The sequence below is a fragment of the Mixophyes fleayi genome, chromosome 3, assembly GCF_038048845.1.
Source record: "Mixophyes fleayi isolate aMixFle1 chromosome 3, aMixFle1.hap1, whole genome shotgun sequence".
In the NCBI taxonomy this organism is placed as follows: domain Eukaryota; kingdom Metazoa; phylum Chordata; class Amphibia; order Anura; family Limnodynastidae; genus Mixophyes; species Mixophyes fleayi.
Genome location: NC_134404.1, coordinates 252,297,189 through 252,322,910, shown reverse-complemented (window position 1 = coordinate 252,322,910; position 25,722 = coordinate 252,297,189). Strand labels below are relative to the sequence as shown.

General features: G+C 40.9%; 1 protein-coding gene across 2 annotated transcripts in view; it reads left to right on the top strand.

The window, feature by feature from the left end:
* The window catches only part of SERAC1 (serine active site containing 1), a 305,705-nt gene that overhangs the window by 241,276 nt on the left and 38,707 nt on the right, over positions 1–25,722 (top strand). For both annotated transcript variants that reach the window (XM_075203404.1, XM_075203405.1), the window contains 2 exons: positions 19,982–20,120; positions 23,778–23,878. In XM_075203404.1, coding sequence (XP_075059505.1) covers positions 19,982–20,120; positions 23,778–23,878 — 240 coding nt within the window. The remainder of the gene's footprint in view (positions 1–19,981; positions 20,121–23,777; positions 23,879–25,722) is intronic.

Genomic DNA, 25,722 nt, shown 5'->3' with positions numbered 1-25,722 from the left:
TCAATAGTTTAATTTAGTCCTTCTGAACAAAAAGTCCTAAAGCTGTGTATCCAGGGGACCTCTGGCATGCACACTCATCTGGATGTGTTCCTATCACCAATCGATTTTAAACCTAATTGGTCACTGTCATGTACTTCTTTATATTGTTGACGGACATTTATTTACAATATCTTTCCTGTGGTCCAAAAATCTAGTTTTGAGAGCTCAGGTAGTGCGGTCAATATACTGGTAGCTACAAGAACATTGTAACATGTAAACTACAAATTTTGTATTGAAATTTATAATGGCTTCTATACCAAATTCCTGTTGGGTAATGTTTTATATGAAGAGTGATGCTGTCTTGTATTTATGAGCAAGTGGTAAATCTCAGGGTGTTACATCTGTAACAGCCAGTTGGTTTCTCCACAGACCACAAGCTACTTTAGTCCTATTACTAAGCAAAGGATTTTTATCCTCAAATGCTAGTCACTAATATGTTTTGTACGTTCATGATCCTTCTGAAGATACCATAGGGTTGCCTATTAAGATAAGACTTCATCTTAACTATATTTACAATTTTTACGCATCCAAATACTATATTTAAATGTAAAGGACATAAATTTGTCTGACCATCTGTCAGGTTTCTTGACGCCAGTAAAATTGGACTTAAAGAATAATGTTTCACTTAAAAGAAGTGTGCACTAGTGCATTTACAAACACGATAAACAAATATGTTAGAATTTCTGGATCACAAAAGGAATCTTAAGTGGATACTCACTGGTTGGATATACAATAGTGAAATGGAAATTGAGTCTAGCCTGTGCAATAGAAATTTATATCTTTGAACATTATATGGATGCAATATAGGTTCAAACTAAATAATTATTTATTTGAATATTTATGTGATTTATCATTTAAATGATGTTTTATTGTATATTTATTTTCTTTATAAATATTTTATTGAGGTACAAAATCCAACAAATACAATTGAATGCATTATACAAAACATACAATTAAATGCACTATAAATTACATACAAATCTTCACAATTAGTTTACAGTCCATTGAGTAATCAACATCTCATCTATTCCTTAGATTGTACGCTCCTCTGAGCAGGGCCATCTCTCCTCCTGTTTCCACCACTTCTAACTCTGCTCTCCAGCTACTTAGCCCTCCTCCTCAAAGGTCCTCCACCCCACATCCACTTTCGCTCCCTCCTCCCCCCTGGGGGTCTCCCTGTCTTCCACGCCCCCCTTCTTGGGCCCCGTCATTTTCGGATCCTCCCTCCCCCTTCCCCGCCCTCTCTAGCTGTGCATTGAGCGTACTGAGTTGCTGTGTTTACTGTACTGTGCTGTCTCCCATTGTATTGTGATTTTGTTTGTCTCTGTACGGCGCTGCGGATGCCTTGTAGCGCCTTATAAATAAATATTAATAATAATAATAATAATAATAATATACCCTTTTTTTTTTTTTTTTTTTTATTTCTTCTTCCTATAACCCAAACCCTCCACTTTAAACAGGATCTAAACATTGGAAGGTGATGACAGATCTATTGGAGGATCCGCAGAGACCATTCTCAATTCAAACCATTCAGTATTATGGAAACTATTCCAAAGTTGTAATCATGTGGTGTGAGGTAATAGGGCCATAAAACTCTCCCATGTGTCGAAAAATTGTTTTACTCTAACCTCTTTCTGCAAAGACGTCTCTATCCAGTCCATGCGAAATATGTGATAGAGTTTTTCTTTGAAAAGAGAAAACACCGGAGGGGAATTTTGGGCCCAGATCTGCAGTATGCTCTTTCTGGCCGCGGCTGATATTGCCAATAATAATTTCCTACATCCTTTACCAACTTTGCATCTATCTGGGAGCATTTCAAATATTGCCCATTCCGGAGAAAGGGGTGCGTAATTCATCAAGTGTGTATTAGATAATCTCCAAATCGGAGTCCAAAATCGATTAATTGTGGAGCATTCCCAAAAGCAATGTGTCAAATCCGTCCTCGGGGATCCACATTTTGGACAACTGTGGGTCTCCGACAATCCTATCTGGAACCGACGGGATGGGGACAAATATGCTCTATGGTAAATATTAAGAAACATTTCTGTGTAGGTCATGGCCGGTAGTATTTTAATGGAGTTAGATAGCGCCTTTAAGAGAACCCCTAGTGTTAGATGAGGGAAGTGTTCCTGCCATAAAGAAAGGCCAGTTTTAGAATTGTTATAGTCAAATTGATCCCGTATCAAGGAATAGTGTTGCGATATGGCCTGGTGAGTTAAGGGAGGTTTTGAGAGTATAGCATCCAAGGGGTTATCCCAGTCCGAGGGGGAGAGTTTGAGTAATGTTGTGCTGATGTAATGTTGGCATTGGAATATGGCTAGGTGATAGGGAGCCAACTGTGGATATTTGGAACTAATCTGGGCATAAGTCAAAGGTTTACGTGTAGTTGTATCAATTAGTGTGTCACAACTATGTAATGTACCTGCTATTGTTGGTGCAACTCAGAGGAAGGTGCAGAATCTAACGTGCCCCTGGTATTAACCAGGAACCCCCGCAAGGAAGTATGGACTCCGCTGCAGGGACACGCAGGTCGCGGTCCTTCCAAGAGTCAACAGCGAGATACAAAGAGGTGTCAGACAGGCCGGGTCGGTAACGTTCTGGTAGCAGAGGTACAAAGGGATATCCAGAAGAATGGTGAGGCAAGCCGGGTCGGTAACTTTCAGGTAGTGCAGTACAAAGGCAGAATCCAAATAGAGATGGTCAAACGGGCCGGGTCAAAAGGTCACAGGCAGCATAAGGATAAACAGGGACAATGCAGAAACTGGTAACACACAAATGCTGGAGGCAGGAAGACCTGATACTCTGGCACAGGTGAGTGCTCAGGAAGTTCCCTTTATACATGGAGGAGCCAATAGGAAACGGTGGGCGGCAGGGCTGGTCTCAGCTGCCACCGAGACTATAGAGTAGTGTCCCGTTGCCTAGCAAAGGGACGCGCATGCGCAGAAGGCCGTCCCAGCCAGCCGGAACTTCCGCCTGGCAGCCAGACGCACCGGAAACTGACACAGGCGGCCGTCCCGAGGAGACAGCGGGGCGACGCCTGACATAGTGGTCTTATTTTAATTATTCCCAATTTTGCCCAATCAGTAAATGGAAAGGAATCTGAGCCATTTTGAAAGTTCGGGTTATGTAACAAGGGAAGATGCATTGAAGCATAAGGATTTAAGTGGTACATACGGCAAAGTTTGTGCCAGAGTTTACGTGTGGTAAATAAGAGTGGGTTATGTATGACCTGATTTGGTAATTCCTGTTCATGCAGGTGAATAAAGGCCAACAAACTAAGATTGGGAATAAAGCTCTGATCCAAGGTAGTATTAGTATAAATATCTGTCATGTGTAGCCAGTCTCTAACATGTCGCAATTGGACCGCTTGGGTATATCTAGTGATATTTGGCAGATTCAGTCCCCCTCTATCTTTGGACTGTTGTAATTTGACCAGTCCAATGCGTGTTTTTTTGGAATTCCAGATGAAACGTCTAAAGTCTGCATCCAGTCTGACTGCATCTGATCAAGTCAATAATAATGGTAAGACTTGGAGTGGGTACAAAAGTTTAGGAAATATGATCATTTTAATTATATTTATTCTGCCTCCGTAAGAGAGACATAGATGCTTCCAACCTTTCATCTCACACTCCACTGCATTTATCACCTTAGAAATATTGAGGTCATATAAAGAATGAATATTTCTCGGAAGTAGGATGCCTAGGTATGACATGGTCGATTTTGCCCAAGTAATAGGAATGTCTCGTGCCCAGGTTGGGGTTATGACATTTTTACCCAGGTACATAGCAGTGGACTTCTCAAAATTGACAGCGAACCCTGAGACAGATCCAGACTCAACTATTTGGTTCATCAGAGGTCTAAGTGAGGTCTCAGGATTAGATATGTATATCATTACATCATCAGCGAACGCTGTAATTTTGATTTCTTGATGCCCTCTAATTGTCTCCAGTTCTGCAATACTCTAAGCATAAGGTCCAATACCAGATTAAAGAGTAATGGAGAGAGTGGACATCCTTGTCGAGTCCCTCTAAACATTTCCAATGGGGAACCAGTGACACCATTGACCAACAGGGACGTCTTACGACAGGTGTATAGAAAAGTTATTAGGGCCCTAAAATCAGTGTCAAAACGTCTATGTGAAAGGATTTCATTCAAAAATGGCCATGCAACAGAATCCAAAGCCTTTTGGGCGTCCAAACTAAGGAACATGTTAGAGGTAGATCCCAAATTTGAGGCCACAATCGCAGAGATAGCTGTTCTGATACCCTTAACCGAGTGGCGTCCTGCCACACATACCAACTGATTGGATGTTAGCAAACCAGGAAGGATAGTTTGTAAACGATCTGCCATTATTTTTGCTAGAAGTTTGTAATCTGTGTTCAAAAGAGTAATAGGACGATAAGACCCTTCCAGCCTAGGATCTTTACCTGGTTTAGGGATAAGGACTGTATGGGCCAAGTTAAATGAAGGGTAAATTGGGCATTCTCTATGTATCTTTGATAACAGATCTGCTAGGACGTGTGCCAGGTCTCCCTCAAGAACCTTGTAATATTCTGCCGTAAGGCCAACTGGGCCTGGCGTTTTATTAAGTTTTAACTGTTTGATTGCCAACTCTATATCCCGAGATGTAATGTCTGTCGCCATAATTTCTTTTTGATCTGGCGTTAATCAAGGAAGTTTGGCCTCCGCCAAGAGTTTGGACATTAGCTGAGGATTTGGCGAAGAGCCACTATGTAAGGCCGAATAGTACGTTTGGAAGGCTTTCAAAATCTCCTCCGATTTAGTGAGGAGTTTAGGCAAATTCGGGTCTTTAAGGGCGACTATGTGACTTTTACGTTTCTGGGGTTTGGTTATGTTTGCAAGTAATTTGCCTGCTTTATTTCCCCATCTAAAGAATTTATTTTTTGAAAATTCAATTTGCTGTTTCGCTTGAGAAGTCAAAAAACTTTCTAAGAGTTGTCTTGCCTCACGATAGGCCTTCCATGTCAAATCAGATTGATCAGAGGTATATTTGGAATAGGCCTCGGCCGATAGCCTGTGCAGATTATCATAAATGTCTCTCGTCTTTTTGCGATGTCTAGACACGTATGCGATTATATGGCCCCGCATAACCGCTTTTGAAGCTTCCCAGAAAAGGATTTTGTCATTCCATTGGTCAATGATATCATCTAAATATTCAGCCCATTTGTGTCTTAGGAATTGCTGGAAATGGTCTGAGTTATATAGATAAGTAGGAAATCTCCAATATCTAGAACTCTTTCTCACACTCGGATTCTGAATCATAAGAGAAACCATGGCATGATCTGATATAATTATGTCAGCGATGTCTGCCTTACGAACCCACGGCATTAAAGTGTCAGTGACTAACAAGTAATCTATACGTGAAAAGGATCCATGCACACTAGAATAGAAAGAGTATGACCTGTCTGTTGGGTTTAAAAGGTGCCATGGATCAACCATGCCACACCTGGACATCAAACCAAAAAAACTTTCAGAGTCTCTTCTCTTGGGTTAATGATGGAAGTTACGTTTGACCTATCGTATTTTGGGTCAATGACCGCATTGAAGTCACCTGCAATCACAAGGTTTGGGGTGTCCCGTTGTAGGACAAGCTGGATCAGAGATTGGTAGAAATCTCGTTGTGGTCCATTAGGGGCGTAAATGTTCAAGAAAGTATATTTCTCATCGTTAATTTGTAGGTGGATTAGTAAATATCGGCCCTCGGGATCTATAACTGTATCCAATATTGTATATTGAAGGTGCCTAGCAATTACTATGGCTACTCCCCTGGATTTTGTTTTGTATGAGGCCGAGATGCAATCTCCAATCCAACCCCCCGCAAAGCACAATCATCAGCCTTCCTCCAATGTGTCTCCTGCAGGAATGCTATGTCAACATGAGCTCTTTAAAGGTGGGTAAGGACCTTTTTACGTTTGATGGGAGAATTGAGACCACCCACATTCCAAGACGACAAATTAAGGGTCTGCGGGGCATCAGGCAATTGAGATCCCAACTGTGTAGGCTGCATTTTAGCCTATCCCCATACTAGGGTGATTAGTCAAACCAAAGAACACATAATGCATTACAATTTCTGTACCTCAAACCTTTTCTTAACATTTTCCTAACCAAATTTTGTGTTTGATCCCTGGAAATATTACCAGAGATCATAGAACCTTCAACCATAAACATTTTTAAAATACCTAAGTCTATACGTATCTTCATACATAGAGAGTTCACGTATTTCTAATAAGCAAATATCACATAGTCATCATGGTTGTTTTTTTTGTTAACCTTTTACATCTTATTGACTAAATCCAAAGTATTATATCATTCAAGTTGGTGCCCTAGAGGATGGGCGAGTAATAGTTGGTGACCCTGAGTGTGGAGTCGACAGCCGGAAGTGATTTTTAGCTATCTCCGGATATTCAAAGATTAACGTATGGCCATTTTCCACCACTCTAAGCTTAGCTGGATAAATAAGGGCAAATCTTTTATTGTTATCAGCCAGGAACTTGCAAACCGGCAAAAATTCCTTTCTTTTCTGTGACAACATAGCCGAATAATCCTGAAATATTAGTATTCTATTGCCCTCAATTTCCAATTGCTTCTTCCGCCTGAATGCTATCAATATTTTTTCCTTATCTGTAAAGTCTAAGAATCTAGCCAAAACAGGTCATGGTCTAGCAGAGTTGCCCTCTTTAATTGGGCTTAGACGGTGGGCTCGTTCTATATGGAGGTTGTCTATTTCATCGTGCAAATTAAGGGCAACTATTAGGCCCTGTCTAAGATATGAGAATAAGTCCGGTCCTTTTACTGACTCTGGCATACCAATAAACCTAAGATTATTCCGCCGGCTACGGTTTTCCAGGTCATCCATTTTTTCCTGCATTTGTGACCATTTATGCGAACCTTGTTCAGCCCCATTTTGTAAGGATAGAACGTTATCCTCCACGTCGCTGGTACGTTGTTCCAGCGTATTTATTCTGGCCGTATTTTCTGCTATTTTAGCGACAGCTGCATCAAAAGTGTCCTGAATAGCTCCAATTTTTTTTATCTATGATGGGAAGGAGGATATCTAGAATGGTTTGGGCAGTATCTGAACTTGTAGTAGTTGCAGGTCTAGTAAGAGGAGTTTGGTCCCCCTCTTTTGCCTCCCCCGAAGAGAGGGGTGAGGAAGGAGAGGGAGCACCCCTACCCACTCCAGGTTTGTTTCTGCCCGCCTTAACATGGTCTGGCTTACTATTTGCACGTTTGAATGTATTTTTACTACAATACTTTTCCATATCCTAGCCAACCAAGTACTAATGCAAGACACCAATCTAAAGGTCTTGTTAAGGATTAATATATAAGGATTTCAATAACATGTGACTTTAGTTATATTGTGAACTCTCTCCTCTTACATTGAATTGATCACATACTAAAGAGAAAATTTTTTAGAAAATAGAGATACCAAAATTATTTTCTAATCTAATTATCTATCCCAACAGCGTCAAAATGATATCAAAGTTTAAAAGTATCTATTTGAATTATCAATTGGAACACTTATATTATTAATTAAAAACTACTAAGAAATATAAGATACTGAACAACAAAACACATATGGTTATACATATCCAAGTTCAGGAATGCTTCAGTGTTTGTCTCTGCTACGTAGGCCCGCTTGTGTGGCCGGACTCCGGGGAGAAAATGATAGTAGGGACTCTTCTTATCATGCAATCAGCTTTCTAGTTAAGACAAATCAGGTGTTCACTCCAACTCCAGCTCTCACATGGAGTGTATTCCGTTTCTTTTAAAATTAAAGCCGTCAATAGAAATGAGTTGCTTGAAGAGATTTTTTTTTTTTGTTGTTTTTTAAACGCGGTCATCCAGGTGTACCGCCCTCCGGAGGTCCATATATTTGATTTTTAGTCAGTTATCCGAGCAGGATGAGTCTCCAAGGCTCTAATTATTATCACCTCAGATAAGTGGGCTGAAGTGACTGGAGTCCAGCTCTACTGTATAGTATAATCTGGCCAGTCACTATTTGTTGCTGCTTGTGATATCGGTTTCAGCTTCAGCAAAAATATTATTAATAGGGAGACTCAATGACCATGAATGATGGAAAGCAAAGCCTGTGTCCCAAGAAAACATCCATGCACTTATCCTCAGTGCCAGAAATCAGCGTGTTGTGGTATTGTCTTCAAGATGTTCCATATAAGTGTCATATGGTAGTATGGCGCCCTGTTTCAGATCCTTAGACGCTCCTGACTTTGGGCTAAGATCCCTTGGATTAGCTTTATTCAGGTTTTGATGCAGAGCTCGGCAGTATGTTGTCTATCTGGAGTGGCGTCCAGGCCATCCACCTCAACCTTCCAAACTAGTGTGGCTCTAGCAGCGACTCTTTCAGAGCCTGCCAAGATTTAGTAGGCACAGGCTGCAATGTGGTGTAATATACACTAGGTGGCAGCAGCGGATAGTAGTGATTATTCAGGTGCTAATGTTAAACAGCCGAGATAGAATAGAGGCAGAGACAGGAGATTATTATTAGGAGATCTGACTTCAATTCAGCATTTGATAACATGAGCTTTTCTCACCTCAGCCTCAGCAGTGTAGGCATAAACGCAGGCACCACTTGATAATCTTGTCAGTTTAGTCTGAGACTTTTCAGCGTCTGCAGGGTTTAAGTGGGATTCCCAGCATGCTCTGCTCCAGCTAGACCACCGGAAAAGAAGGTTGGAATGGCGTCTACAGCATCCGGTCCAACATCTCACATCAACCCAAGAAGATGAGAGGGCGCTCAGACAGGCGGTTGTGCACCAGCGCAATCTCACAGGTAAATGTATCCAATTCAGCGCTGTCTGTTCCCGCGTCTCCAATCCCTGTTACTCACCACCGCCAGCCACCATGCAGCTTCTCTCGATTAGTGCACACCAAAAAACAGATCACCCAGCAGAGGATCGGATCTAGCCGCAGTTAGCCTCCAGATATGTCAGGAAGGTTAGCGGCAGTCAGTCAGTATGCGCCCGTCTCTCCGGACCACCCAGCCGGGCCTCCTGATTTACTCCTTTACTCCTTTCAGGGCGATGGTATGAGGGAAGCTCATTGCTGTGCCCCTCCGCTTTTCTCCGGTGTTCAGCCTCCCGCCGCCAACCGGAAGTTGGCTTCTGAAAACCGGAAGTCGGGCCAATCGGACATCCAGAAGAAATTACAGCCGTGGCTGAAAAGGCGCGGCTAGGCCGCAGATCGCGGAGGTCCCACCGAAGGATCCAGAAGCTTTGCAGGCCCGGGTAAGGTGTGTAGATCTTCAATCTTTCCGTCTGACTCCTCTACATGATGCCAATAATCAGCAGCCTGGAGAGGTCACATGGCGGTGCAGCCCCGGGAGATAGCCTGTCTGTCCGAGAGCAAGTAAATAGCTCAGTTTGGAGCCTATTTTACACAGGTCCAAGGAGCCAGATTCGTGCCTGGGGGGTTCAGCCTCCGTATTATATACTTTTCTGCGGGGTATCGTCCCTAGTTAGTTCTTTAATTTGGGAATTGGAGTGGAGCTCTGAGAACTTCCAACCTCCCAAGATGGCATCCAGGCCACGCCCCCCTTATTGTATATTTTAATGGAATGATCTATTAAAAAGGTTTTGAATTATTCAAAGTTTACACATCTGTTTTCGTGGTGGTAAATATACTAGTGCACAATTCTTCTTTTAATATTTGTTTAACTTGGGGACTGCAGGCCCTGTGCACCTAGTGATCTATAACTACGGCCGCATCAAGCACCAGAAGGTAAATTTCTTTTTCTTATTAACAATATTTCTTTGTTTAAGTGTAGTGATTCCCAAAAAAACATTTTGTAATAGGTCATTAGACGTTAATCGCCAGCTGTTGGATTAAATGTTTTATATGATTCTATCATCATCATCATCATCATTTATTTATATAGCGCCAACATATTCCCTTGCGCTATCACAAGACCCTTGGTATATCAGATGGAACTTAAAGCTATTTTGGATCAGACTTACCAAGATGGAGTTGTTTGTAAGCAAGAATTGGATTTTTTATACCCTTATGGTCTTGCTATGTGATATGATAATTACACTGACTCAAGAGATCCCACTAATGGTTTTAAATACAGTGGTATATGATGAGAGAATATCTTTGTGTTGATACAAGTAAGCTCCAGCACCTGGTGATGTTATGTGTGTTTCAAAGATCAAAAGAAAACAAAATGAAAGAGCACATATCTCTTAAACCAAATAAAAATACCACCATAAATATATTAAAATTCAATAAATATTTTATTAAAAACATATACTGGGCAAACTACATATTATAATATAACATAGATTTATATTATAATATGTAGTTTGTCCATTAAATGTTTTTAATAAAAAAGTTTTTGAATTTTAATATATGTATGGTGGTATTTTTATTTGTTTAAAATGATATGCACTCTTTTATTTTGTTTTGTTTTGATAGTTACTACTAAGGGAATTGATACACAGTTTTCCCAAAGAAAAGAGCAGCAACTACTGTGAATCTGTTAATCTGTGGCTTTATAGAAGGTTATGTATTGTACTTCATTTTATTACTCAAGGGTTTTGATTATACTCATATATTGTGTATTTTTTATATATATATATATATATATATATATATATATATATATATATATATATATTATATCTATATACTTCCCTTTTGGGATCACACGAAAGCACCCATTATTATCCATTTATTTGGATAAGAACAATTGGCGTTTTATAGGTAGCTGGTGTTAGATGTGTAGATATATAGTTTACTGCAATCAAAAAATATGTATGGTCATCCTGTAAGCTGAGAATATTTGATTGAGAAGGCTCAGATATTATGCCTTATATTAGTGTTTTATAAACTGGGTTCCTCTAAACCACAAGGTTCTGCCAATGGTTGTTAAGTCAATATAATGATTACATAACATTCTCGTATGCTATGGTACCAAATTGATTTAAAGGTAGTTGTAATTAAATATATAATTTGTCACATGTTAAAACATGTACTACATGCAGTTGTCATGAATTGTAATTATCAGGGGGTAAATATATGAATCTCCGGATTCTTCATCTCCGGCGTGTTCAGCCTCTTCAGCGCTTAAATTTAAAGCGGCGCTGCATTGTAAAGGGAAGATTCATACATTTACCCCCAGATCTGTAAGGACAGTAAATCTGCATTTTGCCAAGAAAGGCATCCTGTAACAGAATACATTACCCTGATACCTGGGAACAGCAGAACCTGCAATCTCTAAATGGTCCTAATAGATCAAATTGTTGCCAGGGCCATCTTTTCCATTGGGCATGATGGGCAGCTGCCCAGGGGCCCCACCCGCAAGGGGGCCCCATAGGCAGGGCTCTTAATGAGAATAAATAATCCTGCGAAAGAAAAAAGCCTGCAAAAAACCTACAAGGGTCACTGAGCAAGTACATCTATCTATTTCTATCTCTATATATCTATATCTATATCTATATCTGTATACATCTATATATCTATATCCAGGGGTCCCGGTGCACTGCTTTGCCCGGGGGCCCATAATGTTGTTAAGATGGCCCTGATTGTTGCTTGTACGGAATCTTATTGAATTTTCAGGAGAGGAGATATGCTAGAATGGCATCTGGATGGTGAAAGCGGGTAAGACAGATCCGAGAGGATGTGGAAGCTGAGAGGTAGTCTTTCCTCTTTCTGGGCTTGTCAGTGGTTTTATCTTCTCCAAATTTATGCAAAAGGTAAACTTTCCTTGATGCTCCTTAGGCCAGGTCACCCTCACCTCCCACATGGTTAAGATGGCTGCCGCCACATCAGCTGGGTTAAAAGTAGGGATGTGCACCGGCGACTTTTGAGGTCTCGTGTTTTGTGTTTTGGATCCGGATTTTCGTTATTTTTGAGGTTCGGATTTGTCTCGCAAAACACTTGACGAAAGGTCTCGGTTCGGATTTAAGGTTTTGGATTCAGATTTTTTTGCAAAAAAACATAAAAAGTTTAAAAATCAAGTTTTTGGGCTTATTTTCACTCCTAGGCTATTATTAACCTCAATAACATTCAATAACAAGCATTTCCACTAATTTACAGTGTATTCTGAACACCTCACAATATAGTTATTAGTCCAAAACGTTGCAACAAGGTATCTTTCTGGACTGCGTAGAGGAGTGGGTCACCACAATATATATTAAAAATGCTGAACTTTTATGAATCGCACCAATAAATGTACCTGGACTGCGTAGAGGAGTGGGTCACCACAATATATATTAAAAACCCTGAACTTTTATGAATCGCACCAATAAATGTACCTGGACTGCGTAGAGGAGTGGGTCACCACAATATCTTAAAAACCCAGAACTTTTATGATTCGCACCAATAAATGTACCTGGACTGCGTAGAGGAGTGGGTCACCACAATATCTTAAAAACCCAGAACTTTTATGAATCGCACCAATAAATGTACCTGGACTGCGTAGAGGAGTGGGCACTGGGCACCACAATAAAATATATAAAAAACCTTCAACAGGTCTGCATTACACTACACATACGGCTGCTCCTCCATCCTCTCCATCATATACATGTTGGAGTTTTAGCGTGTGACAACCTCTTGTTTTTGATAATGTCAGTGCATTTTGAATATTTTTCAATTTGCCCCACACCACTGAATGTACTTTATCTATGATACGCATCTATCTATCTTGACTGCGTAGTGTGGTGGCCCCGGTACACAATTTGGTACCGAGGCCACAATATAATTAAAAAAACCCTCCACGTGTCAGAATTCCACCAAACAAGTATCTGGACTGCATAGTGGGGTGGCCCCGGTACCCAATTTGATACCGGGGCCACAATACCTCCTCCAAACATGGTACAGACAATTCGTCATTGAGATCCCAGACAGACAGGGTCGAAGTGTTATTGTTTGACTTTGTAAACCCAAAAAACTGTCCCTGTTGCACATAGTCGTGCAATGAAGACTGACTTTTTCATTTAAAGGCACGATCTTTCAAGTGTAGTGTTTGTAAGTCTAAGTCATATTATACTTTTGGTAAAATTGGTTTATTTTGTTCCTCTTTATGGTAATTAGTAATAGAATTAAAGTATGAAATAGAATTAAAGTATGAAATAGAATTAAAGTATTAAATAGAATTAAAGTATGAAATAGAATTAAAGTATGAAATAGAGTGGTATATAGAGTTGTAGTGTGGTATAGATAGAGTGGTCCACACAATATAATAATAATAAAACCCTCAACTGGTCTGAATTCCACCAAACAAGTATCTGGACTGCGTAGTGTGGTGGCCCCGGTACACAATTTGGTACCGAGGCCACAATATAATTAAAAAATTGGGCATCAACTGTCACCGTTGTTTAATATCTGATACACCTAAATATGGACTGCACAGTGGAGTGGCCCCGGTAGTAAATTTGGTGCCGGGGCCACAATACCTCCATCAACCCTCTAAATCCCACTCCACTGATGGCGGACACCGGGCGCACGTCTAACACCAACATTGCAGTTACAGCCGCAGTTATACGCTTTGCAATAGGGTGACTACTATCGTATTTCGTGGTCATGGCAAACGACTGTTGGACGGTCAATTGTTTTGTGAAAGACTTAGCGGTCTTACGACTTCCCCTCTGGGAAGATGACCGACTAACAGCAGCAACAGCAGCAGTGGCAGTAGTAGGCGTACCGCTGCAGGATTCCTCGGATGAATCCCGTATTGAGGAGGACTCAGTCTGGCTGCTGACTTGGGCTGCAGGACTGAATCTGATGGAGATTGTGGAGGAAGTTGACGAGGAGGGTGTTGCTGGTGTGTATCCAACTGGACCACGGGATTTAGGTGTCCCTGTACCGATGAGGGTCCTAGCCCCAGTTCCTGAACTAACCACTGAACTATGAAGGTTATTCAGGTGACGTATAAGGGAGGATGTTCCTAGGTGGGCAAGATCCTTACCCCTGCTTATTTGAGCTTTACATAAGCTACATATGGCCATACATTGGTTGTCTGGATTTGGATAAAAATAACTCCAGACCGAAGAGGTGCATTTTTTGGTCTTCTGACCAGGCATGACGATGGGCTTTTTCATCCCATGGACATCAGCTGTTTCCCCCCCTGGTGCCTCATTTACAATAACCACATCACCATCCTCATCATCAAGTTCCTCCACAGCGCCAGCTACATCATCAATAGCCTCCTCCCGAGCCACCTCTTCCCGTAGAGTGATGGGAAGGTCAGGCTTGACAACCACCAACATCCTTGGACTCGCCTTGTGGATTTGTGATAAATTCTCTTTAGAAGGCAGAGTTGTTTGCTGTTTTGTTGCTGACAGCATAACTCTCTTCAATTTTTTGTAGGGGGGGGGAGGAGGAGGAGGGCTAAGATCCGTGGGTGAAGCTGAACCACTAGTCATGAACACGGGCCAGGGCCTAAGCCGTTCCTTGCCACTCCGTGTCGTAAATGGCATATTGGCAACTTTACGTTTCTCCTCAGATGATTTTAAGTTTCTCTTTTTGCTACTTTTTCTTAACTTGGGCTTTTTGGATTTTACATGCCCGGTACTACGAGATTGGGCATCGGGCTTGGAAGACGACGTTGATGGCATTTCATCGTCTATGTCATGACTAGTGGCAGCAGCTTCAGCATTAGGAGGAAGTGGGTCTTGATCTTTCCCTACTTTATCCTCCAAATTTTTGGTCTCCATTATATGTAGCACAAGATACTGCAGAATGTGTGAACTTGGTAATATTGCAGTACCAATGGACTTATACTGCTGGATTGGTTTTGCAAATTTGGTTATAATTATTATATATTTTTTTTTTTTTAAATTTTTTATTTTTTTTTACTTTTTTTTTATTTTTAAAAAACTTGGGAATAGTGGGGAAATAACTATGCCCTTAGAAGCACAGAGCACAGGACACAGCACCACTGGACTGAACAGGACACGGCACAGGACCCAGCAGCACTACGGAACTCAGCAGGACAGAGCACAGGACACAGCACCACTGGACTGATACTGCAGAATGTGTGAACTTGGTAATATTGCAGTACCAATGGACTTATACTGCTGGATTGGTTTTGCAAATTTGGTTATAATTATTATATATATTTTATTTTTTTTAAATTTTTTATTTTTTTTTACTTTTTTTTTATTTTTTAAAAACTTGGGAATAATGGGGAAATAACTATGCCCTTAGAAGCACAGAGCACAGGACACAGCACCACTGGACCGAACAGGACACGGCACAGGACCCAGCAGCACTACGGAACTCAGCAGGACAGAGCACAGGACACAGCACCACTGGACTGATACTGCAGAATGTGTAAACTTTGTAATATTGCAGTACCACTGGACTTTTACTGCTGAATGTGTGAACTTGGTAATATTGCAGTACCAATGGGCTTATACTGCAGGATTGGTTGTGCAAATTTTGTGGTAATTAAAAAATATTAAAGTAGTTTTTGGTATTTTTTAAAAAAACTTTTTTTTATTTTTTTAAACACAGGGGAATATTGGGGAAATAACTATGCCCTTAGAAGCACAGAGCACAGGACACAGCACCACTGGACTGAACAGGACACAGCACAGGACCCAGCAGCACCACTGACCTCAGAAGGACAGAGCACAGCACACAGCACCACTGGACTGATACTGCAGAACACAGCACAGCACAGCACAGCACAGAACTAAACAGCACAGAACTAAACAGCACAGAGGACCACCTAACACACCCTCCCTCTACCCTGATCAATGCCCGAGTGAAGATGGCGGCGACTAGCGGGGAATTTATAGGATCCGAGTATCGCGAGATCCGACAACGGGATTATGAGTCAGAGCCTCAGTTTCACTTTTGAATTTGGCGCCAATACCCGGATCTGTCTCGGATCCGACTCGGATCCGCAACGTTCGGGTGGGCTCGGATTTCATAAATCCGAGTGCGCTCATCCCTAGTTAAAAGTAGAGATGTTCACTGACCCCCGTGTTTTTGTTTTAGATCTGTATTAACTTTGTGTTTTGGTTTTGGCAAAAACGAAGTCATGTGTTTTGGTTTTGATTTTTTATCAGTGTTTTTTTTAAAAATTGCTAAAATCAAATAATTTGGCTCTTTTATGTTCCTACATTATTATTAACCTCAATAACACTAATTTTCAGTTATTTCCAGTCAACTTTAACCACCTCACAGGTCACAATATTATTTTCATCCATTTTCGGCCAAAGACTGCAGCGACATAGCAACAATACAAACACATGGCAGTTCATAGCACACCTAGGAACATTGCCACACAGCAGTGGTAGAAAAGAAAAGTGGTCTAAGATGAATCTGTCCTTGGGCCCTCCTACCCACCCACCCATATGTTAAAAGGGTTTAACAAACTCACACAGAAACAGGAGGGGTAGCAGGTACAGTTTAACAAGCCAAGCACTTCAGCAACAAGGAGTGCCACTTTTGTGGCATAAGTGCTTGGTTTGTTTGGGGCCCCACAAAACAAGCTGCCAATAGGCTTAATGAAGGTAAGTTAAAAGCTCTGTCAATGAACTGAAATACTGCAGCAATCTGGCACTTTACTAAGCAACAGAGCAACAGCAAAACACATGACAGTTTATATCACTTGTAAGAAACATTACCACACAGCAGTGGCAGAAAAGAAAAGTGGTGAAAGATGGAATTGTCCTTGGGCCATCCCACCCATCATTAGGTTAAATATTAAAAAGCACATGTACAGTTTAACAAACCAAGCACTTCAGTGACAAGGATTGCTACTTTTGTGGCTGAAGTGCTTGGTTTGTTTGGGCCCTCACAAAACAAGCTACCAATGGGCTTAAGGCAGGTAATGGTCTTAAGGCAGGTAAGTTAACAGTGCTGTCAATGAACTGTAAGACTGCAGCGAGCTGGCTGGTTACTAAGTGACAGAGCAACAGCAAAACCACACGGCAGTTTATACCACATGTAGGAAACATTGCCACACAGCAGTGCAGAATTAGTGGTGCTATATAAATATATGCCAATAATAATAATAATAATAATAATAATAATAATAACTCACTTCACAGATGACTACTTTGAATGGTTTCAGCACCTTGCACAACATAGAAAATATTCTACTCTGTGTTGGACTAAAATGCATTCCCCCTTCCTTTCCCATTGTTATGGCTTGTGGAGTAAAAGTGGATGGCTTTTCACTATTCCTCCATCCTCACAAGCATATAAAGGGTGGAATTCTACATTGTCACCACCTCTTGCTTCAGTTGGTGGCAGGGCAAATGACATTGTTCTTGTAGCTGCTGCAGTAATTTGGGAAGTCACAGATTGATGCAATTTTGCTAAATTCAAATGGCGTTAAATCCAAATTTAGATAATATATTCTATCCTGATGCTAAACATTGAATGTGATATCTCAGACTTTGTGGTGCCAAGTTGGGCAGGGGGCTTATTTACCCCCTGCCAACATGTGTGACAAAAACTGTATAAAAAGATCTACATTTCAACTAGTAAGTACTTCTGGATGATCACTAGTATCTCTAACTAGTGTATAACAGTCCTTATAAGGACCCTTTCTATGCAATAAACTTCACTGCTTCAAGATCCTGCTTTGACGCCTACTTACCTGCTGTTATTCCTGTGACCTATAGATTCGACAACTCAAATTCGTTATCCGGCTGTTCTGTGGTTTAGTACCCAGCGTCTAGCAACGTTGCTCTGACCACTACCCTGTAGCTCTGGTCATTGTGAGAGGCCAGGGGGAACCATCCACAGCAACCCTGATCTGAAGTAAGAGGTCAGGGGTACCAGCCCAGGTGTTGATAGGGGTGCATTAGCAGCAAGAGTTTACCCAAGCGGAAGCAGTTCCAGGTCCTGGTGAAGAAGCATGGTAGTGGAAGCACAGAGACCCCTATAGCATTTATAAGGGGGTGTTTGGGATAAAGAAAGGGGACGGTGGCAAGGCAGGCCCAGCTGGTCCCCAACAACATGAGGGTGGCATAGGAGGTCTATCCTGTCACAACTCCAATCTCCTTTGTAGCTGGTAATGCAGTGAATCAGACTTACTTAGATCCAGCCACCATATTGAGCAAACTATGTGATTTTCAGGGCTGGGCTCCAGGGGTTATTATTTGCATGGAGCCACCCGAGATGTAAAACAGCCTTGCCTGCCCTTATCCTTACAGCAATAAAATCTATTTAATAGTCCCTTTAGTTGCTATTAGTGGCCAGATGGTGATTTTTTTTATAAAGTGGAGCTAGGAGCTCCTATAAAATGTGGCTTTCTCAGTTCACTACCCAGTGAAAGTTACAGGTTATTTTAATGTATCTTTTACTGATTATATTAATAAATCTGTGTTTTTATATTACTTCTAATAATAATTTTCTAAGGTACTTTTTTATCCCAATTGTGCTCTTTTGACTGTAAGGTGTCTCATAGTTGTTCCCGGTAAGAATTAGATGAACAGATCTAGGTGAGGGATTTAAAATATGTGGACAGGATTAGGGTCGGGAGAGGGCGCATCTTAACTCTACTCTAAATCATTGGGGCATATTCAATTGTCTGAAAGTCCCACCGCGTAAAAACTACTACCGTTATTACGGTAGTAGTTAGGTGGATTTCAGCTCGCGGCTCAGGGAGCTGCGAGCTGAAATCCAGCGAGAAAATTACCGTATTAACGTTTTTTCTGCGCACTATTACCGTAATAACGGTAATAGTGCGTGGACCGCGGGATTTTCGGCGTTTCCGCCGACAATTGAATACGCCCCATAGTGTTAAAATAAAGCTGCTCAGTATTTTTGTGCTACATGCAAAAGCGATAGTGCTTTCCATGTATGCAAAAAACCCAAAAACAATTGCATTTGGACTGCTTAGGCTGGATTCTAAATTTGGTAGAAAATGTGTAGGGAGCGTGATTGCAGTGCTCAACCTGCATTTTTTTCTTTTCCCGCTCGGCCGTATCCACAGTGACCGCGACAATTTACTCAATCTCAGATATACATTGAAACTCTGTCAATAATTCCAGTTATTAGCAGATAAATATCAAATGCAATTAAATACTGTATATCCAGATGGTATTTTCCTGGTAAGTGAATGTGACAGCGTACCGTCTGTTCTTGTACACTATGGGGGGTATTCAATTGACGGCGGGATCGCCGCAAAGCCCGCGCTCAAAAAATATTACCGTTCATACGGTAATATCTCGCTGGATTTCAGCTCGCGGCTCCCTGAGTGATATATTTGACAAGATTATCCTTAATTGATATTCCCGTCAACCCCAATAAATAAGGTCCCCTTTTATTTAGCCTTTAGAGACACACTGTTAAAGTAACAGACTGACAATAATACTAAATCTGAACATAAATTTATTTATTTTAATAGGTCTAAGCTGTACAGTAAAATCGTTAAGTTAAAATGTGAGGAGATCCTCTAGTGATTTTCTGGAAGTATAGTACAAACTATAAGGGGCATATTCAATTACGATTCCGGTCCGCGGGATCGCGCCGGAACGGGCCGTGAACTTAATCCACGGTACCGCAATAAGTGGATTTTCATTCACAGCCCATAGGGTTGCGCACGAAAATCCGCGTTATTGCGGTACTGTATTACAGACAATAGTACGCACTTTCCACGGTAACGCGGACCGGATACCTTATGTGAATATGCCCCTTAATGTCCTTTAAATTTATGTCTATTTTATATTTATTTTTTTTCTCCTAATTATGAATGCATCTATTTTTTGGTTTGTTTGTTTTGTTTTTTAAAACTCTGCCATATTTTGGATGAAGTGCATTCCTTTCCTTTTTTTGAGCCCTATCATCCTTTACTGAAACGTGTGGTAAACAAAATAAATGTGGTATTTCAAATTTGGTATGTAATATTAGTAAATATAAAAACAAAACATTTTGTTGTGATGAAATTAAGAATGTTTGTGGCTTTATTTTTCTTCTCTTCCAAAAACCTGATTTGTAGCCAGGTTATAAACGCAGATATACTGTTTATCCATGGTCTTTTGGGGGCAGCATTCAAAACATGGCGTCAGCAAGACAGAGACCAGCCGCTGGATGAAAGTGCCGCTCAAGAAGATGACTATACAGAATGCTGGCCAAAGGTATGTAATCACTTTCCACATCCAGTTTTTATAATGACAAAATAGGTGTTTCCAGTTGTGGAATAGTTGAAGAACATAGGTCATGTGCACCACAATTGATATAAACATTGCAATACCTTACATATGTACCATTAAATTGCCAATAGCATTGCATTTATTCCTATCCTTTTTGTCTTGTTCAGATAACAAAATTATTTTAGAATCATCTTGATCTCTACATCTACCAGTTCCAGTGCTGAGCTGTCAAGAGCAGTTTAGGCATTCTGACTATTTTTTTTATATAGTCTGTTTTTATTGAAAATGAAACCGCATATACATATGCATTTAGCAATATAAACACGATTGAACATTACTGTTAGCTGTATATTAAATAACTACATTCAAATAGTTTACAACACCCAGTTCGTTCAATGAACTGGGAAGATTACCAACAGGTTTTGCCGGCAGAACTGTAGGAAATATGAATGAACTCAACAAGTGATGTGTAATTGCGTAACTACTCTGTTGGATAGGGGATAGAAAAATAAGTGAAGGGGAGGAAGGGAAAGTGAGGGGTGGGGGGACATTTGGGCATTGTTTATTCCATTGGGTGTACAATGTGGTTTGTTTGAATTCGATCCACTTAAACCTGAGCGTTTCTCGTTCTGGCACAATACCTGTCCACCTTGTGGTTCAGCCGAGAGGCCATCATGTTGATCTCTGGCTGAACCCACCACAATCCGGGCGAACACTTCCGGATGTAGGAACCATTCCCCCAGGTGAATGGCATGTCGACTCAGGTAATCGGCTTCTCAATTGTCCACCCTTGGTATGAAGACCGCTGAAATGATAGGAACCTGCTGTGCCATACAAGTTATGATCTTGGCAATCTCTCTCATAGCCAGGGAACACTTTATTCCTCCCTCATGTTTGATGCACTTCACCCGCGTGGCTTTGACTGATTGGATCTGAATGTTCTGCAGCCTAGGCTGTGCCTGGACCAGAGCATTGTACCCTGCCCTTAACTCAAGAACATTGATGGGCAATCTTGCCTCCTCCAGAGACCCTGTAATCTCAGATCCAAGGTCACTGCCCCCCAGACTAATAGGCTCGCGTTTGTGGTCACAATTGTCCATTCCCAAACTGAGAAGAGACAACCAAGGTTGAGATTCCCTGTCTGTAACCACCACACCAATGACTGACAAGTCGCTGGTAAAAGACAAAAAAAAAATTGTACTTCCAGGTAAGGTTTTGATCTCTTCCATTTAGTGAGGATTTCACTTTGGAAGGGTCGTGAATGAAACCAAGCAAACTGTACTGTCTTGAAACATGACATCACACGTCCCATCAGCTTCATACACTGAAGGATGTATAAGTACTTAAGGGACAGTCAGACCTTTGCTTAGAGTTTGATCTCGAAAGACCCTCTGGCATCTTGTGTCGAACAAAAGACTTAAGAAGACCATGCGCTGAGTAGGAACCAGATTGGACTTCTTGACATTGATTACCCAGCCATGTGAATGAAACATCTTTGCCGTGAGGTCCAGATGATACCGAAGGCGAGCGGCTGAATCTGCTTTGATCAATAAATCCTACAATATGCCGCCATGACTGCCATCACCTTCGTGAATACCCTTGGTGCTGTGGCCAGCCCAAACAAGAGCGCTCTGTATTGAAAGTGGCACGGGTTCTCTGCAAACTGAAGGAGGCTGTGGTGACCTGCCCATATGGGAATATGAAGATAAGCATCCTTGATATCCAATTATGCTAGAAACTCGTTCTTTCCCATTGAATTGATAACCGACCGGATGGATTCCATCCAAACACTGGGTACCCTCAAGTGCATGTTGAAGGATTTTAAATTCAGAATGGGACAAAAAGACAGAGAGGGTTTCTGTATCAGAAAGAGGTGGGAGTAATAATCCAATCCCCATTGCTCCTTTAGAACTGGAACAGTGACTGCTGCTGCTACCAAGGACTGAATGGCCCCCAGAAGTGCCACTCTCCTGGTCTCATCTCTTGGTAACGGAGTGGACAGAAAATGCTGTGGAGGCGTCCTTAAGAAGTCTACCATGTACCCTCTGTCCACCTCCCCCCTTACCCAGTTGTCTGTGATAGAACTTTGCCACTGATCTCGAAAGATTAGAAGTCAAGACCCCACCACTGATGTTCCCAGTGGGGGGTGTAGGTAGTCATGCTGAGTGCTTGTCAGTCTGCTTGGCACAAGGATGTCATCCAGTCCAAGCCTGTCTACCTATCTGAACTACTGACTGACTGATCCCCTCGATGAGGCACCCCTTGTTTTTCCAACAAAATGAAATTAGCGAAATCTTGTTCCCTTTCTTTTGGGGATGGCCACCGGCAGAAGTGAACTCTGGGCCAAATAAGCCAGCACCATCATAAGGCAGGGGCTCCAGACCTTGCTTGGATTTGGTGTCTGTCTCCCAAGATCTAAACCAAAGGGTTGCATCTTGTAGCCATCACTAATGAGGAAGTCCTGGATAAACAAGGGGTACTCCCTTGTCGTAAACGATCAGGTTTCCTCTTGTGAAAATTCAAATATCCTCCTGGTCTTGCTGGTTTTGGTGTTTTGGGGGAGTTTTCTTTATTGTGCCAGGCTGTCGAAATATTTCCATTCTCTGCGGAGTATCTGTCGAGATCAGACGTGTGAGTGACTCTTGCCATTCTGGAAGCGAGATGCATTGAAATGTCAGAACTGAACAAAAGGCAGAGATCTCTGAAGATTCCCTAAAGGCAGCTGATTTTCTTTGTGAATGAACTGCAGTTGGAATGGTAAGCCCCAGCGATATTTAATATTTTTCTTTCGCAGTTCTTCTGTGAGGAGTGTAAGCATTTGCTGTTGTTGAAGCATGTGCCACGAAAGATTCTGGAACACCTGCAACTGAATTTCTTGACCATTGAATTTGAGTCCCTACAGTAGCCTCAATTTCCGCAAAATCTCATCTTTTTGTGTGAAATAGTGGAAACAGCAAATTACATCCATGGGATGCTCTGAAGGAGCTTCTCATGTGCGCAGGGCCTTATGGGCTCTATCAAAAGTGATTGCATTTTCAGGTGGTTGCTCCAGAACTTCATTAAACACTTTTGTGAGTACATCCACCAGGCCTTGGGTGGGTATGTCTCTAATTCTTAAGCTATTTATAGCTCTGGTTCACTTGTATATAAAATAGAGCCACATTGGGTGGGGGGGTGCTGCGGCCAATCGCCTGATCACTTTTGGAGTTGGGGAGACCCCAAGAAATTTGTAGTTTAAGCTCTGGGTAGTGGAACTCACTAATCCTGCTTATTGGCGATATGGCGCCAAGACCACGCACCCCAGTCTTACTATTTAACTTTTTCCTGACTATTCCTTCTAGATTCTCCTTCATTCATTTTAAGAACACTAAATTTCACTCCCAAAGCAGATGTTTTTGTGTGTAGGCCACATATTATATGTGATTCTTCACTGACCAGAGTCAGGGTGCAAAGTTAGCTTTGAGATGTGCAGTCATAGAAGGAATTCTTTCTCTGGCCGCAATTTCTGTATGGCCTACACACATTTGGTATTAGTGTATTTTAGTTCTTTATTTTTTTCCACTGCATTTCTGGGAAAATATTTGTCTTCATCCTATATTTATTCATTAAGACATGCTCTCAATATTTGTTCTCCTTTATTAGGATTGGCTAGCAGCAGATTTCCCTACTTTAAGAATTATCTCTGTGGAATATGACACTCATCTAAGTGACTGGAAATCTAAATGCCCCGCAGACAATCACAGGTAATGTCAATGCACCCCTGTTATTTACATGCTGGTTTTCTTTTTCTATACTAAGTTAATGTTAAAAAACCACTGGAAGCATAGTTATATCCAAAGCATTGTTCATCCTCTGGATTTCTAATACCTAATAATTTACGCTTCATTACGGTGCATTATGTATCATGTTAAAAGTATACAAAGGACGCTAATTTATATTAACATATACATATGGACTGCTGTAAATAATAACAAGTGGTATTATTATTAACTAGAATCATTTGTGTACTTAAGGAGCATTATAGTAATATGCAAAGTCACCTTTGAGTTCAGTTCCATGTCCAGAAGCATTTTAAATGTCTTCTTATAATTTATACTAGTGGTACATCACTTTGCACATTATTGCAAATGTCTCAAACATAAGAATGCAGAAAAATTGCAAACAAAAAACTGAGTTAATCTGCGATACATAAAATATCTTAAAAGAACATTTAATTTAAAGATATGCAATGGGAATGATCTGTATAATATGTATACATTGAAAGTTAAAATAAGTGGACTTTCTCACATTTCTTTATTATTATTACAATATTTTAATTATGTTACAATAAAAAAAAAATACTATATTAGGCAGGTGTGTCCAGAGCCAGTGCAATATTGCTCAGCGCCCTAGGCAAAGCTTCAGCTTACCGCTCCTCATTCCACTTCCAGTCCCTCACACACTTGACATTTGTAAAATAAAAAAATGAACTCTTACCTCCTCCTAGCTGACAGGTAAGGCTGTAGTCCAGACGCACTGATGCCTGATGTAGAATGCTGTCCAGGGAGCAAACGCCTTACACCAGCTTTACTCATATGCCCCCCTGCCCACCAGCTTATCTCTTATTTACAGACCTACCCTAGGCGCCCTAGCAAGCTTTTTTCACATATGCCCCTTGTCCACCAGCTTTTCTTTGAAATGCACATCTGCTTTTCTCAAGCATGCTGCCCTACTAAACCGCTTTCCTCTCACATGCCCCCTTGCCAACCAGCTTTTTCCTCAGAACCTGTAAATAAATAAAGGTAATCTTAATAACATGGATAAACTAGACTTTTCTATAGTTATTTTGTAGATGTAATGTAATGCATTCTGTAGATGTAAAATTAATTATACTAATAAACAATAACAGAGGAGAGCCAAATAGTGGGAAAATACTAAAAAACATAAATGGTTATTCAACTTTTATTAAAAACTTGTGGGCAAGAGGATGTGTGAGAAAATATCAACTAACAACAGCGGAAGGGAGCACAGCCATTTTCTCTCTGCAAAAATATTTAGGACTTGATGTAGGTCCAAACGCAACTTGGACGCAAGTTCTATATTTAAAAAGAGCATGCAACTTGGGCATAGTTTCCCCTGTATTCAATCAAATCCAAGCTTACCTCAAAATACATTACGATTTCAGTTTGGGTGGAAATATGCTCTGTCTAAACAGTATTTGCAAAATGTAGACACACATAACAGATTGCAGTATGCGCATGTACAATAAAAGTTCACATTAGAACGCATAACAATTTTATTTTATCATACACTAAAATAACAACTGTTAACACGATTATAATTTTACTAAATTTTAATTTTCAAATATAATTTTTTGTTTTTCTTAAATAATTTACATCAACAGAGATATCTACAATGCTTACAGTGTATACAGTGAGTTTAAATAGTATATATTGCATATAAAGTTGTTCTGTGATAGCTACTGACATGCATACATGTAATTTTTAATTCAAAGACTATGCCTTGTTGACCATCCAGGATTTACACCCACTACAGGGCAGGTGTAAATCCTGGATGGTCAACAAGGCATAGTCGTTGAATGTGGCAT